We start from the raw sequence: 17714 nt of genomic DNA, 5'->3' as shown, positions 1-17714 counted from the left end.
AGCAGGTCCTCATGGCAATGCCCATGGTGGTTGGGAGCAGCCCCTGCTCCCAACCACCATGCAGAAATCTTGCCCAAGGGGCCTGTCACTAGGGGTCCAGCTGCACTTTGTAGTGCTTTGCTCACTACTACTATCCAAGCCTTTCCAGGGAGGTTTCTGTTTCTATGGAGATAGATACAGCTATCTGCATCCATAGCTCCACACAACCTGGAGTACAAGTCCGAGCCCATTTACCTGCCTTCTATACCTATGGATTGGGGCTGAGCAGGGGCCTGCTGGGGCACAGAAGCTGGTCTGGAGGGGTTGGCTAGCAAGACAAGGAGGTTGGTGACAGTTTCTGGAATTCTCTGTCTCCATTATCTGCTGAGAGGAATCATAGCTACTCCCAGGACTCTCAGCCCAAGGCAGATGCTACCTGGGGGCTCATGGTCCCATTTCAGGGCCTGGACCTTGAGAGGGAGCAGGACAGTCAGGGCTTCATATGTGGCATCTGCATGGACAAGGTGTGGGACGAGTCAGAGGCATCCTGCCCAACTGCACGCATACCCACTGTTGAGGTGACTTTGCACCCTGGTAAAAGAGGAGACAGGACTTCCCAGAAGACATCATGAAGGCTTGTCCCCAGTACCATGTCCATTCTAGCTACATCACCCCCAACAAACTCTGGGTGGGCAAGGAGGCTGAGAAGAAGCAAATCATCAGGAACTTCAAGGCTTGGACCAGCCAGATCCAATGGCAGTTCTTCATGTGGGAGGATGGTCACTTCCCCTTCAAGTCTGACTGTATTTACCTGTACCAGCTTCTGGCTAAGGCCTGAAGCTCTAGTTCTCTTTGGCCAGAGAATGTGCAGCTGGCTTCTGTGATGGAGGTGCTGGGCCCAACAGCATTCCTAGGGCACTGAATTAGAGGAAGAAATATCACGGGCTGAGCCCTGGTTATGGCCTTCTGGGATTCAGAACTCCTACTCGATCCTGATAGTTCTTACCATGGCTGCCTGTAACCAGGACCAACATGTGTGAAAGGGGACTGAGGGCAGGGGGTGCTAGGTGGTAGGTCCCGCTCTGGGCTAGGTGGGAGATGAAGTAGTAAGCTCTCTACCCACATGCACGGGAGCAGTGACACAACTGAGGAACACAGGGACAGGCAGAGGGCTCTGGGAAAGAGGAGGTTGTTCTCACCCACTTGCCAGGGCTTTGGTTTTTACATTAGTTCTTTTGTAGGATGATCTTGGAAGAAAACAAATAAAATGCACCTAAACCATGGAGGAAAGAAAGGAAGGAAGGAAGGAAGGAAGGAAGGAAGGAAAGTAGGAAGGAAGGAAGGAAGGAAGGAAGGAAGGAAGGAAGGGAGGGAGGGAAAAAGAAAAGAAGACTGGCATTTCTTCCTGAACTGGTGCTTTTCTCATCTAAAGTTTCATTTATTCACATGGCGCATACTTGATGCTGGTGGTCTGCTAAGACGTCTCACTGGAGGTAGAGACGAGAATACTCATTCATGGTCTCTTTATGGAGACTGGGTTTCTTCGCAGCATGGTGGCTAAAGTTCAAGGGCAAGTATTTCAAAAGTGAGAGAAATCTGGACAGAAATCCTTGCCTTTATGACCTAACACAGTGACATAGAAATGCATCTCCTCTGCGTTAGTCAAGGCTGTCACCAGTCCACTTCGAAATTCAAGGGGAAGATCCAACCCACTTCCTGATGGAAGGAATGTCAGCCTCACTGTCAGAAGAACATATGGGAAGGGAGAGACACAAAGGTATGCCCATTTTTGGAACCTGTCATCAGAAACCTCTTTTAGAAATGGTTCACTAGTAACTAGCATTGTAACCTTTAATAAATCCTAGGAAAACTAAATTTTATTTATTTTTTAAGATTTTTTTACTTATTTATTTGACAGAGAGAGACACAGCGAGAGAGGGAACACAAGCAGGGGGAGTGGGAGAGGGAGAAGCAGGCTTCCCGCGGAGCAGGGGCTTGATGTGGGGCTCAATCCCAGGACCTTGGGGTCATGACCTGAGCCGAAGGCAGACGCTTAACCAGCTGAGCCACTCAGGCGCCCCTTATTTATTTTCTAAAAGTTTTTTTTCAAGTTCTAGTTAGTTAACATAGAGTGCAATATTAAAACCTAACCAAAGAGGTAAAAGACTTGTACTCTGAAGACTATAAAACACCAATGAAAGAAATTGAAGATGACACAAAGAAACAGAAAACATTTCATGCTCACAGATGGGAAACTAAGTTTTAAATTTAAATAGGAAATTAGAATTAATATGAACTTACATCCTTCATGCCATTCTCCTCAGGGCTAAGGAGTTTATAGGGGCAAAGAAAAATCATTGGCTTTATCCACAGTTCTCTTCAATGTAGTACACATTGAGATTCCACCTAAGATTTCATTTGACAAAGTATCCTGATGGTCTACAAGTCTGAAAATTACAGATCTCTATTTGCCCACTTAGAGATGAGAAAACTTTGGTATAAACTTGCCCTAAATTTTTTTTTGCCAGACCCGACTGGAATCCAAATCTTCTTACTATACTTGTCACTGCACCATGATATATACCAACTAACTCAGAGAAGAAGAAGGCACACCTTCTGAGATCTACCCAGGTACGTGATAATCACTTACTTCCAAAGAGTAATACCCACGCTGCTATCGAGACCACCATGCCATGAGAAAGCCCAGTTTACATTCAAGGGTTAAAGGGGTGGGGTTACTTAAGTTACGTATTAAATATTCAATAAATACTGGCCAAATAATAGAATATTTCCAAGCACCAATGAGAAATGTAGTTGAAAATGTTTTGAAAACATTAAAGCATTGACAAACACAGGGCTCCTAGTGTGTTAAAATATGCCGGAGCTGTTGGGCTTCCTTATTTAAAGATGACATCTGCTTCTGAATAACTATCAGTGTTAAAAATTCAATTTTGTGACCATGTACTAAATTGCAACTACAATAACTTCAAGAATGAAATCTTAGCTCTTTATGACAAAAAGCCGAATTATAGTGCAAACTGAGCAAGATACAACAAAAAAGTAACACAAGCTTTCTTTTTCTTTTTTCTTTAAATCAGTTCATTTTCAAATTACAAGTTAAGATAAACTATATCTAATAATAGTTTTGTTCAATTACAGTAGTATGATCTGTATCCAGACTGAGCAATCCATAAAGAGGATTTAAATTATTCATATATATCTATGCTAAAGTCAAATATTACTTTCTATGCTGTTGGTGACAAAAACTGATCTCTAAAGAAAAAGGAACCTTTAAAAATATCGCCAATTTTTTTCCCAATGAAAACACGAGAGGAAACTATCATTAATTTTAAATATTTGCAATAACATAAAGCCTTAGATATTCTGATTTCCTTTAGAGCAAGAACTACTTCATATTCATCTTAAAATCTCCAGGATTTAACACAGAGCCTAGTGCATTCTAGCAAAGTGAACATATCTATGAACAAATATTCTTTCAAAAACAGACTAAACTGAGAAGAAAGTGGGTTCAACACAGCTGATAAAACCAGAAACCTCTGTGGATCATGACCTACTGGCATTACGATAGTCGGCATATTTTCCTTGAATTCTTCACCCATGGTCAACAAGACTGTAGGTGACATTTCACTTTATGTTAAACTCTCGATGATTTTAAAAATCCTTCTCAAGTGACTTTCTTTAACCACAAATTAAATTTGTATTTGGAAAGCAAATAAAACCTGTTATTGATTTGATTTTAAAAAAGGTGAATTTGTGGGGCGCCTGGGTGGCTCAGTGGTTTGAGTGACTGCCTACGGCTCAGGTCATGATCCTGGAGTCCCGGGATCGAGTCCCACTTCGGGCTCCCTGCTCCGCGAGGAGTCTGCTTCTCCCTCTGACCTTCCCCCCTCTTCTGCTCTCTCTCTCTCTCAAATAAATAAATAAAATCTTTTAAAAATTTTTTAAAAAAGGTGATTTTGTATGAGTAGTTAATAGATGTCAGTCGGTATACAAATTTCTGAAACATGCAAATTCACGACAGAATTGTGATAGATAAGCAGTCTAACAAGCCTAGATAGATAGATAATAGATGATAGATAGATGATAGATAGATGTCAAGACTAACAAAATTTCAATTTAATTTTATGTACCTTACAAATGTATAATTTTTTACTATTTTGTACTCTGTGCATATGAAAATCACCTTGACTAGTTCAACTAATAACTTATTTAAAATATATCTAATAAGCTTAGGCAAGTGATTACTTATCCCTGGGAAATTCTGTTTTGGATTGAGAGAGCCCAGGACTTCCATCCTCATTTGGTCACCACTCCCGGTGTGACATGGAGCTACAAACGAAATACCTCTGAGCTTCTATTTCCGCACGCTTGCAGTGTGGACCATACTACTCATCTTGATTGAATATATATGAAGCGAATAGAATTGTTTAGTCCATTAGTTTATATTATTATTATTATTATTACTACTTACTATTGTTTCAGAAAAATTAGATACTTTCTTCTCATTTGATCTAAGAACATCATTTCATGGCTATGTGGTATGCAGGCAGATGAAATTCTTTGGAAAATTCTATCACAAAATCTAATTCTTTGTGTTTAAACCCTTTATCATTTAATGGCCAAACTCTGGTCCTTTATAATCTTCTGCAGCTTCCCCCTGGAGGTTGTATAAGAACACCCTTAAATCCAAAGTCCCTGGAATTCAGCATAATTCACATGGTTATAACTTACTAAAATTCTCTATTTTGGTCAATTTCTAACTGTTCCTAAACTTTAATATCCTTAAGCATAGACTTTGGTCTCGTTTTTCTCATAACTCACAACAAATTGTGTTTTGCACATAAATGATATTCTATACAAAGTTAAGAAAAGAAGTGTATGAATTTATGTTTAGCCTGAATTATGGATAGTAATGCCAAAGTTTAATTTTTCTGTACATATGAAGATGATATCATCTGCATTATGTTGAAGTAAAAAGAAGTCCTAACAAAATAGCTCTATATACCAAATAACCTCAAAAAATAATTACCCAACAATTTAATCCCAACTTATAATGATATATTTACATAAAGTATTTTCCCCAAATACAGCAGTTAGTGAATCAATTTAGTGATTTTTGACCTGTTTCATAATAAATGCAAACAATCCATTGTCATCTGGATAACTATTGACCAAGAAAAGAATTGTCTCTGGCATCATTTGTTTATTTCATAATTATATAAAATATGTTCTAAGGCTGTAGTGTAGATATTTTTAATTATCTTTGCCTAATGATATTTGTTACAGTAATGCCAAAAAGAAATTGGAAACATTTATGTATTGAAAGTTTCTGATAATTTGAATGAAGTGAATTTTTGGAGTTTCCATCTTTTTTAAAATTCTCAAGTTTAGTATCATAAAAACAGGAAAGCAGTAATGCATAAAAGAATTATTAGGAGTCTAATAAAATTATTTGCATCTCCAACTATAGCAACACTGATTAATGACTGCTTTTTAATTAATTGGAAGTTGTTCAATCATTGTAACATTTCATTTGCCTGAGAATTTTTATGTAAGGGTCAGGCCAAAACACATGCTAGTTCAATCTGCAGTAAGGTATACTTACGTAATTGTTTCTTCTTGGCAGTACAAGTGTAAACTACTTATTTCTCAGTCATTCACCATGAAGATAGTGTTTCCTGCCCAGCTGGCTAGTTTGATCAATGAAAACAGCCTTATGCATTAGAACATGAATAAATTTTACTTTTAAACTCGGTGAATTCAAGCCAAATAAAGCCCATAATAAGCTATTCTTATTGTAAATCTTTAATTATCATGTGGTATGTGTTTAGCCTCTTTATTTTTCACATGGATACATAGCATTTACCCCAGCAGATTTCCCTGGGGTCCTAAAATCTACACAATGGTCTTTGAATAGGTACTGGAACAGAACAGAGGTACCTATTTTAGAAATGTTAATTTGATATCACTCTTATATTGTATAAGATTTTATATATATATGTACATATATATGGATATATGGATAAGCTTATATACGTGGAGAGAGATATATATGTATATATCTCCATTATGTGTCTAAGTCCCAGTTCTGCATATTTCCCAGTAAGGGCCAACCTAACTAATGAGAATCTACACACTAGGGTTTCCTAATTTGCATTTAGGTAAAAACTAGAGCCAGCATGTGCTGGCTAATCATATTGATAGCTAAAAAAATAGATTTCTTTAAACCTGAAAAATCTAAAATGGAGGATCAGTGACACTTGCTTCCACAGCAAAAGTGCATACCCTCCTTTCATTGTCTAAGTGGGTGAAATGCAAGTATCTGACTAGAGGTATCAGACCTGCTACTTTCAGTGCCGTCACAACACTGTGATGGTTTGGGTAGTCTACAGAGCTGCGGGGGGAGAAAGACACCTTCCTGAGCTACAAGTGATTAATAAACTATCTGCACACTTTCATCCTGAGTTAAGGTACGGAAACCTACTATTCCCAATTCAAAAAATATGCATGTTTTGTGTATGTGTGTATTAATAGGAAGGTTTAGGTAAGGTTAGATAGTTTTCTTTTTTTTTTCAAGTTTTTATTTATTTATTTATTTGACACAGAGAAAGAGAGAGAGAGAGAGATCACAAGTAGGCAGGCAGGCAAGCAGAGGGAGAGGGAGAAGCAGGCTTCCCGCCGAGCATGGAGCCCGATATGGGGCTTGATCCCAGGACTCTGGGATCACGACCCAAGCCAAAGGCAGACACCCAACTGACTGAGCCACCAGGTGCCCCAGATTAGATAGTTTTCTAAAAAATAATCTTTTGTTATGATCGATATGTCTTTGACAAACAAAAGTTATTTGAAGAGACTACCTCTGCTTAATTGTCACTTAGAATGTACAAGCAATTAAAGTGAATGGTTCAGGAAAGTCTTACACTCCATAGCTTAATTCATTTTCACCACATTTGCCAAAGATCTTAGAAAACCAAAGTTTATTTTCTATCTACAATATGGGTAAGCTATCCCCCAACATTGTGGTTGAGTGAAATAATTGAAAGTCAACATGAAAGGAATGATGAGTAACAAACATAATTGCAATAGGATGCAGAATAGGTGGGGAGAAAAGATGCCAGGTGTGAAAGGAGACCAGGAAAACACCATAAAGAAAACGGGTGTCCTCCGCAAAGGGGAGAGTGGCATTCTGTTCTCCTGATGATATGTTTGCTCAGGCAGCTGACTGCATGATCTGCTCTCAGAACCTAACTGAGCAAGAAGGGCAGATTTGAAAGGAGGTGGCCGGACAGAGAAACCATTCAGTAGAACAGCCTGGGAAGTCCCTGTTCTGTGTGACAAGGATGTGTGAGTGTCCTCAGGGTCCAGTGGGCACAACAGAATGCTAAAATTGAAAAATCATGTTATAAACTCACCTAAGAAGACTGTCCTCTATGTAAGGGGACCCTGGAATTAAGAAGTTGGAAGGTCTACCACATGGGTTCCCATATCAAGTTCCCATGTAGATGGGATGTCCAGAGCCCCCCACATCAAATAACTCAAAGATTACTTAAGAAGACAGTGTTTGGGCAACTGCCTTTACTGCCAGTCCATTTTAGCCCTAGAAGCAGTGGCAAGCAACGGAGTATTATATGGGGGCAGATAAGAGAGACCTATGTATCTGTACTTCCCTCTGTCTTTTCCACTCTAACAGGCTGGAGAACTTGTATCTCCATCAGCGAGGAGTCACAGTTCCAACTTGCGGTGGCTTTGAGTTCTGCAGTCATCTATTGCTGCTTAACAACAAGTGACCTTAAAATGTAGTTGCTTGAACTAATTACTATTTTAGTCCTTCTCCCAATGTTGTGAGTTAAGCATGTGGGCAGGGTTGGTCCAAGTATATGTTTCATTTCACGTGGCATTGATGGAGGTTGCATTGTGGTATTACTCTAGCAGATGGCCTGGGCTAGAGGTTCCAAGATGGTTTCATGCACATATGCAGCACACTGGCAGGTATGATTGGAAGGCTGAGCTGAATTGGGCTGGTCAACCTGACCACCAATGTGTGACCTCTCTAGTATGGCAGCCTCAGGGTAGTCAGTTTACTCACATGACAGGTCAGTGGTACAATAAACAAGGTGAAAGCCGCATGTTCTTTTATGTTAGTCTTACCCTTAGTAATCAGAATAACCACAACATAATGAAATAGCTAAAGATATCATTAAGGCCTGGGAATAAGTGTCTGACTGTTCATGTTTCGAAGAAATTGTTGAGGATAAACAAAACCATTTAATATTTACACCCCACTGAATTGAGACTGAACAAAAACCCCTCAACAGAAATATTCACAGTTAGCTCTTCCCTGCATAGAAAAATGAAATTAGCTGCAGAAGTATGTGTACCAGATGAACAAAATAAAATGAGAAAGAAACAAAATGAAAGATGCTCAGAAGGGATTTCCCCAAATCTTTCAAGAGACCATAAGCAGGTGGATGGGAAGATGCACTTTCTTGTGCAATCATATTGATAACCAAATGTCACCATTCCCCCCCACTAATCTGTTACCTTAGGAAGTTGTAACAGTATCCTAGGTTGTCCGGTCTAACATATTGAGAGCTTTGTCACTCTCAGTCTAGAGGATTCTCCTCCGGACCAACCAGAAATCAACACCAGGGATCGGTCCTAACAATCCTATCGATTCTGAGTGACTCCTTAAAGAAAAGCACTTAGAGCTCCTGTATATTCCACAGTGACGTTCATTGAAACACAAAACAAAACAAAACAAAACAAAAAAACCCACAAAACATTACAATTACATTCTAAGAAAAGGAGAGAGACGGAAGAGCGGTGACTTTAAAAATATTCTCTGCAGTTTCAGAAGAGATTTCAGAATGGGCGATTTTGTGTGAGAATTAATTCCTCCTGCCCGGCCTCTGAAGCTGCCAATAAGATTCTATACGGAGGTCGGGTGTGGAAGAGAAGTTGGAAGCTGGAGGATGGTTGAGGGTAGAGCGTGGAAAAGGGATGAGGTCACACAAGAAATGCACTGCTGGATATTCGTGCAAGCCTGCAAACAGGGCTCACTGGCAACTGTCAAAATTTCTCTGGACTTATGCTATGAGGTAAAGGAACAGGTTTCTGAGTTTCCCCAGGAGACCACTCAGCTGTCAGTCCAAAAATGAAAAAAGACCTCAGCAGGGACTCATTTGAGCGTGTTCAATCCGAAGAACTGCAGTGTAACATTGATTCTGTCCATGCCATACTTACTAACTTTACTCGCAATTACGGAGAAATTATACTGCGCGGTGCTTTCTCTGTCTAGTAGTTCATTAGTGGCAATGGTTCCTTCGGTTCCATCTATTGTAAAGTAGCTGTCCCCATCACTCTTCCAGTCTATGAAGTACCTGCATATAAAAGAGTAGAAGCAAATATGCCGTGATTACACAGGAATCATAATGGCAGTCGGGCTAACTTGACACAGTTCCTTATTTTTCTCCCTGTAGCTATTACCCACCTTGCAAAAAAGAAGAGTTTCAATGACAGCTTCTTTATTGCAAAGTCAGTATGCTCAAGGGGAAACTGGAACTAATGAAAGATTTAGTACTCCTGCTGTTCATATTATTTTAGGGTCTTGACAACTTGAAAGCTCAGCAGAGACTAACATTCTAAAGCTGACCATGAGTTTCCTTAACCTGCTGAATATTAAAACCTTTACAAGCAGTAGAAGATTCCTTCATGGTGGCTGTGGGAAGAGCTGGGGGTGGGGGAGGCTTCTGGCTAGAGCTACAAAGAACTTAGGCCAGAACAGAGGTAGAATCTTTATTTCCGCAGATAGGAAAAAATCATATTACAGAAACTAAGGGGCAATTTTGTAATTGGCAATGGGGCAATTGTACAGAAGTATTTTCCTCAAACACATATAAAAGAGCCACTGTTGTATAATTACTCTATATATCAAGACAACTTTCTAAAAAAATAAAACAAAACAGTGAACTTAGCTAATAATGTCTCTTTATCTTCTTTATTCGTTAACCTATTTGCTAATAACAGATGTTACCTTCTTTATGTGGACTAAAACAATTCAAGAAAATTAATTTAAAAAACTGAATTTATATAAATCTTTATGTAGCAGATACATAGAGTGAAAAAATCTTTTTCTAACACATATTTTCGATCATAGTAATAAATATTTTGAAATCTTAGCATGTACCAGATACTGTTCTAAATGCTTACATGTGTTACCTTATCAAAGACCCACAAAAGCCCTAAAAATAAGTATTATTCATCTTCCTATGTTACCGATGAAAAAACTGAAGCATAGAGACACTAAGGAATCTGCCCCAGTTCACATAGAAAGTTTTAGAGCTGATTTTTTTGAACCAGGTCATCAATGTTTTCTCTATGATTATCAACATGTAGTCTTAGCAATTTTAAATAGAACATTATATGTGAAAGGGCTCTGCTCATCAAAAGGCTCAATGAGCAATATATTTATCACCATTACTCTAGCCTGGGAATCACAGCGAGGTCAACACAAGGCCAAAGTTAGTCAAAGTCATGTACTTCCAAACAGCAACGTTAAAATACCTAAACTACAACGCTCCCACACAAACCCCTAAAACACAGTCCACGGGCACAAACAGCCAGGCCCTATTTCACCCAACGATGTTTTTGTTTGTCTCTTATTCACTATTTTCTGGTATCTAATCTTTAGCTCCATCACCTCGTAAGTTTTGGTATGTCCCTTCTCTGGATGTGATCCTCTCAAAAAGCTTCCTGCCTTCTTCTGGAGTACTACTGAAACTTATCTGAACATTTTCTACTCAGCTAAACATCTTCAGCATCTTCCCACAGCCGATCAGACTGCAGGACTGTGGCTCTAGTACGAGGTCCTGGCATTTTCCTGATGTCCTGTCTTTGTGTGACTGACCCACCCCTGTGCCTGACTGAACCGTAACAATGAGGCAACAACTGCCACTCTAAATTGTGATGTTCTGCGCAAGATAGCAATTAAAGCAATGACCATCAACGAAACTGAAAATGGAACTCCTACATTTCCTAGACATTTTCAGAGAAGACATGACCCTGTCCTAAAATGTCTAGATCATTTTCAGGAGATACGCCCTCCTAAAGCGTAGATCCCACCTTAACTTTAGGTTTGCCATAGTCCACAGCCAATCTACGGCTACAGTGATATTTTAACTGCAATTAATTGCCGCTATATAACAATGGACTGTCTAATTTGGCCTCACTCACCAGTGTAAATGAGCAAGACCCTGAAATGTAGAATTTGAATCACCTTATGCTTATCTGGTAAGTAGATGAGATTTAAATTTTTTAAAAATGTGTTTATGATCTATATATGATGAAACAAATGTATAGTTCATATAAGTATGCAGCCAGTGTTGCTAAGAAAACTCTTTTAACAATTGAATAGAAATCAAAAATTAAAGCATTAACTTAATCTGTGCGGACCACTTGACAGAGTACAATTTTATTACTTTTCTGTAAATGAGTTTTCAGAAATGCCTTAAAAAGTTTTCTTCTCTTCATTAGGTAAGCATTCTCCTTAAAATTGTGTCTTAATTTGCCTAATAACTTTCTCACAGTTAATGGAAAAACTAAATTCTCAAACACATTTTGTAAAAAGTACTTGATGGTAGCGAGTTACTCTAAAAGTATTACATCTCATTCCTTAAGCAATAAAGATTAGGAGTAATGATTCAGGTCAAGGTAGGAAATTTTCTCTTGTTAATGTGATAATAATCAAAATCTCTTCCCCTGTCTTCTTTTAGTCACGGATTGTTCCTTTTTTTTTTTTTAATTTTTGTCTTGGGGAAGATAATTAAATGAAAGTAAATTCAGTTAAATTTATTTCCACATTTTATTGAGCACCTATGCCACATACAGCAACACTTAAGATTATAATTCCTTCATCAAGAATCACAATTACATTTTTTTCTTAGAAATCCTAACATTTCTCTAGAACTTTTTAAATAGTAGTTGCTAAGTTTCCTATTAGTTCCTCTTGTTTGTTTTTTTTCCTAATCCTCCTCTTCATTCTAACTTTCCTCTTAGTAAAATTAGTTATAGCATAGATAGTTTAGAGAGCTTCTTTTGCTTCTTTGATGTTAAACTAAACATTTTATAAATTATAATGATTTAATAAAGGCATAACCCTTCTGTCTTCAAATTTTCCTTTTGGAAGCACACAATATCATTAAAACACATCTTTAAAGAAAGATAAATGCATCATAATCTACAGTTTATTAAAATTATAGTTGTTATATTTTTTCCTTCCAGGTTACTTAAGATTTTCTTGTCTTTTTTTTTAAGATTTTATTTATTTATTTGAGAAAGAGAGACAAAGAGAGCATGAGCAGGGGGAGGGGCAGAGAGAGAGGGAGAAGCAGACTCCCCGCTGTGCAGGGAGCCCAATGTGGTACTCAATCCCAGGACCCTGAGATCGTGACCTGAGCCAAAGTCAGATGCTCAGTGGACTGAGGCCACCCAGACACCCCATGATTTTCTCATTTTTTAAGTCCTTTCTAAATAGTCCCATATGATCTTCTGACTTGTATCCATTTATGTATCTGGATGCCAACTTTACCTTCTGCCAAAGTTTTATACCCGGATTTGGGTTTATGCTTCAGAAACTCTGAAGCAGCTTGCTCTAATGGGAAGAAAGTAAAGTTTAGGCAAATATTGATACAAATTTGGGTCTGCAGCTAAGAGCTTCAATATTAAACAGGTAGTCTCCGTTTTCTCATGTATTAAAACATATGGACAGAACTACATGACTCAATAAGTGAATAATGTGATTGTCCCTTCACTCATGTTTCTTCCCCTGAAGCCTTACCAAATCGCTCCAGGCAGCTTTATTGCTTCCTTATTACAAAATTTTATCTTCATACTTCTTTTATCTAATTTATCAATTTTAATTGGCATTACAGTCTCTCTCAAACTAATTGTAGCTTGTTTTGTGGATGACACAGAAAGTTTCTAGAGAGTAGGAAGGATTCATCACCGGGTTTATTGTTCTATCCTTAGCATCTTGTACTTTATGTATGAATTGTATCATTTTATAAGAACATCTGGCTGTTGTTAATAATAGCCTGATCATATTTCAAGCACAGAGTTATTTATTTTGTATCTTTGAATATGCAAACAAATGAATTCTGAAGTCTTTTTCAGGTGTCTTCAACAAAACTATTTCTTTGAACTGAATCAATTGCCTGTTGTTCCAAGTCACAGTCAGATTTATTTACTCTCTCTAGTAGCTGTGGCCAAATGTCTCTGAAGAAAGGTACCATTTTAACTTGTCATTTACCATTTAAGACTCGAAGATAGACATCATATTTGAAAGACAACTTTTATTTCCCATTTTTTTCTAATAACTGAGTTTTATCTCCTCCTTGCAATTTGTTTATTCTTTAGCTCATTTACACTCTGAAAATTATTCACGTTCTCCTAATTTGTCAAATACTCTTCCTTTTTTTTAAGATTTATTTATTTATTTGAGAGAGAGAGGGCAGGGGGAGGGGTAGACGGAGTGAAAGAGACTCCATGCTGAATGTGGAGTCCAACGCGGGCCTTGACCTCACCACCCTGAGATCATGACCTGACCCAAAACCAAGAGTTGGGCACTTAGCTGGCTGTGCAACCCAGATGCCCCAATTCATCAAATAGTCTTATAATATTTTCTAAGGAGAGTGTTTCATACCTCTGCAATATTTGAAGTAACTGATCATTAAAAAAAATCAAAATAATATGAAATTTCAAATAAATGTGCGAAAAGGCTATTTTCTAAAAGCAATTAAAAAAATCATAGAAAAGAATGAGCTATAAAATGTGTGTAACTTATATAGGCTACTCTTCAGCATTTCAAGATAAAGCAAAGAACTGGAACCAGCAAAAATTTCAAATAAATGTGAGAAAAGGCTATTTTCTAACAGCAACTAAAGAAATCACAGAAAGGAATGAGTTATAAAATGTGTGTAACTGATATGGGGTACTCCTCAGCATTTCAAGATAAAGCAAAGAATTGGAACCAGCAAAAGGTAAACTCAAAAAGTCAGTGAAAAAGTATATATAAGCAACTTGGATGTTTTGTCATTTTGAGGAGTTAACATGAAACATAGTAAGATAGCTTTCAAAATAATTTATCACCCTAACTAATATCTGGACACTTAGCTATTGAGATTTCCTTGAGTGTATCACTAGAATCACTAATATAAAATTTGTTTAAAAATAAAAGCAAACTCATCATTGACTGTCAAGATCCAATCCACATAAAAATTAGACCTGTAAGTCTGTATTACAGATCCATTGAATTTTGTCAGTAATTCCTCAGTTATGTCTAAATCTTACAAGAACTTCATGGTTAAGAAAAATAAAAGGTACTGAATCTCAAATAATAAGATTTTATTTCAATACATACCCCCCAAAATGTTAATAAAACAACTGTATAATTTGGTATTTGCTTTTCCATCCTAACAAATGTCAATATTGTCATAGTTCAATAAACATTTTTCAGATTTAGGTGGCGCCTGGATGGCTCAGTCACTTAACTGTTGCCTTCAGCTCAGGTCATGATCCTGGGGTCCTGGGATCGAGTCCCGCATCAGGCTCCCTGCTCAGTGGGGAGTCTGCTTCTCCCTCTGCCCCTGCTTCTGCTCTCTCTCTCTTTCTCTCTCACTCACTCTCGTGTGTGCATTCTCACTAAATAAATAAAATCTTTTAAAAAATAATAATTTAAACATTTTTCAGATTTAGTTAAACTTGTAAGGTTTAAATCAGGGAAACATCTTTAAAATGTTTAGAATACTTCCAAGTATATAATATGGTCCATAGTTATCATATTTTAAGGATTAAATATTGTATATTTTTACCGACTTGTTTTGACTTTCTATCAATTTGGGGGTTTTATTGTTTTTTTTTTTTTTTTTGAAATTTTATAGCAGCTCTATTCATAATTGCCCAAACTGGAAACATCTCACATGCCCATCAATTAGGAATGTATGAAAAACTGTGGTACAGTCCTACAATGAAGTCCAACAATAAAAAGGGATAAACCATTGATTCTCATAATATGGATGAATTTTTTTTAGGCTAGAAAATTCATTTTTTATTAGCTCAGAGAACTTTGTACATATGTCTATCAATTTTGTTTAATAAGCTAATGAAAACCATGATATTTTAATTATATTTTCAGCAATCTTAAAATTAAAAAGCAACTCAAAAACTTAGGTGAGTATCTCAATTACACTGAAGAAGGGGAGCAATTAGTTTGACTTTTAGAATCTGGCTGCTTATGGTTAAATCCTATTCTCATTCTTACAGAAGACATAATTCGATCTTCCTGGGCCTCAGTTTCTCTTTCTGTAGAATAATGTCAGTTGTGATGTTTAAACAAATCTGACCAAAGTGCTCAGCTCAAAGCAAGGAATAAATTAGTTATTATGATGTCATTGTATGTTGAGGCACCTGGGGGGCTCAGTCAGTTAAATGTCTGTCTTCGGCTCAGGTCATGATCCCAGGGTCCTGGGATGAAGCTCTGCATCAGGCTCCCTGCTCGGTGTGGGGCCTGCTTTTCCCTCTGCCTCTGCCCTTCCTGCACACCCTGCTCACACTGGTGCTTGAGCACTCACTCTCTCTCTCTCTCTCTCTCGCTTGCTATCTCTTTCTCTCAAATAATAAATCATAAAATCTTTTAAAAATGATGTCACTATAGGTTGATAGTTAATTGCCACCAAAGCAAATAAAAGTAAACTTGTCCTTTTGGTACATGTTCTTTGCAGTAGCTCCTATTTTACTGATTATCAATGGATCTGTCATTTGAGGAAAAAAGCAATGAGTTTATTCACAAAAAATCTTCTCATTCTTCATAGAAAGTTAAGTTCTCAATAAACAACATCTCAAATAAATTATTCTTAATCATTCCATTGGTATAAATTTAGAGGGAATGCTTCTTTCATTTCCAGTGCAATCAGAATAAGCAGGGAATTCTAATAAAGGTGTTGCTTTTCTTTAATGTTGTCAACTACAGAATAGATCCAATAGTAAATGGGATATTCTGGTGGATGAATAACTGGATAAGAGCATATCTGAAGTTAATATATATTCAACTGTCTTACTGGAGGGAGCTTCTGCTGAGTTTCTGGCTAATGGCTACCCAAGCAGATCAAGGAGAGATTACAAACATACAAATCCAGTCACTGATAAATTACACAACCTAAAATAGAAATCTGAAAGTAAAATTCACCAAAACTCAACTTTTCTCTTTACCTTTGTTCACATAATTCCATTCCCTTAAATTAAAATAGTTTCTCACACTCTATTTCATCTCCTTCATCATTGACTTTAAAGAATTCTTGTATATTTTGGAGAAAAGTCCTTAATCAGATGTGTTTTTTGCAAATATATATATATATATATATAATAAAATTCACATTGTGAATGCTAACGGAAAGATTTAAGGTAAGCAGTGCTCAAAAAGGACTGACTGTTTTATCTTAATGAATATTTTATATAACCTTTTGGTTTATGGATAAAATGTTTTCTCCCAATTGCTATCTGAATATTCAGTATTTTCTAAGAAAACAGGCCATAAATGCAAAATTAGTTTGCTCTCTGCTAAATAATAAGAACTAGAATACAAAAGAGTGATTAGAGTTATACAAAATGAGAAACTGGACTCTACATAAGGAGGCATTTTTAAAAATCACTTTAAGAAAAAGAACTAGTGTGTTAGTCTCTTTATCAGAAACTACCTTTCACAAATTACTTCATTAATTCTAAATGGAGACAACTGACATTTAACAATAGCTAGGACTAAGCACCACTAAAAGATATATTGTCAACTTTTAGATCATTTGAAGGATGCAGGGAAAATAACAGTATGAACAACACAAAAAATGTTAAATGAAAAAATAGAGATATTGTGTACAAATGGTAGACATGGAAAGAAAAAGCAGATGGAATCTGATAGTATGGAATATTTCAAAGAAACTCAGGGTAAAAGTAAAAGGAGGTGTGGAATTTAGACACTACAGTAGCAGCTTAATGCATTAATATCTGGGGAGTTTGCCCTATTTAACTTTTTTATTACTGTGATATGTTTAGGACCCTAAAGAGAATTATTTGTCCAAAGTTGATTTTTGTATGACATCTACTTGCAAATGTACTTATGATATTTTGCTTCCACTAACTCCATTTATAAAAGCTAAGGACTGAGAAACCATTTACAAAAAAAGAAAGAAGGAAGGAAGGCAAGGAAGGAAGGAAGGAAGGAAGGGAAAGAAGGAGGGAAAGAGGGAAGGAGGGAAGGAAGGAAGGAAGGAAAGAGAAAGAAAGAAAGAAAGAAAGAAAGAAAGAAAGAAAGAAAGAAAGAAAGAAAGAAAGAAAGAAAGAAAGAAAGAAAGGAAAGAAAGAAAGAAAGAAAGAAAGAAAGAAAGAAAGAAAGAAAGAAAGAAAGAAAGAGAAAGAAAAAGAAAGGAAGGAAGGAAGGAAGGAAGGAAGGAAGGAAGAAAGAAAGAAAGAAAGAAAGAAAAGAAGGAAGGAAGGAAGGAAGGAAGGAAGGAAGGAAGGAAGGAAGGAAGAAAGAAAGAAAGAAAGAAAGAAAGAAAGAAAGAAAGAAAGAAAGAAAGAAAGAAAGTATACCTTAAATGTATTGTGTAAGACAGCAGAGATTAAGCCCTAAACACCCAGGTCTTCAAACTTTTAAAAAACAAAAAGTC

General features: G+C 37.1%; 1 protein-coding gene and 1 long non-coding RNA gene across 4 annotated transcripts in view; one reads left to right on the top strand and one right to left on the bottom strand.

The window, feature by feature from the left end:
• Nucleotides 1–17714, bottom strand: part of CDH12 (cadherin 12) — a 370554-nt gene that overhangs the window by 19072 nt on the left and 333768 nt on the right. For all 3 annotated transcript variants that reach the window (XM_025866676.2, XM_025866677.2, XM_073891067.1), the window contains one exon: nt 9244–9380. In XM_025866676.2, coding sequence (XP_025722461.1) covers nt 9244–9380 — 137 coding nt within the window. The remainder of the gene's footprint in view (nt 1–9243; nt 9381–17714) is intronic.
• Nucleotides 1643–3530, top strand: LOC141372409 (uncharacterized). The gene is made up of 3 exons (XR_012377634.1): nt 1643–1756; nt 2508–2610; nt 3486–3530. It is a non-coding gene; the product is annotated as an uncharacterized lncRNA (long non-coding RNA).

This window comes from Callorhinus ursinus, unplaced genomic scaffold (genome assembly GCF_003265705.2).
Source record: "Callorhinus ursinus isolate GAN/ISIS: 27379988/994484 unplaced genomic scaffold, GSC_fseal_2.0 scaffold3, whole genome shotgun sequence".
In the NCBI taxonomy this organism is placed as follows: domain Eukaryota; kingdom Metazoa; phylum Chordata; class Mammalia; order Carnivora; family Otariidae; genus Callorhinus; species Callorhinus ursinus.
Note: the sequence above shows the minus strand (reverse complement) of the source record. Positions and strands in the feature narration are given on the sequence as shown.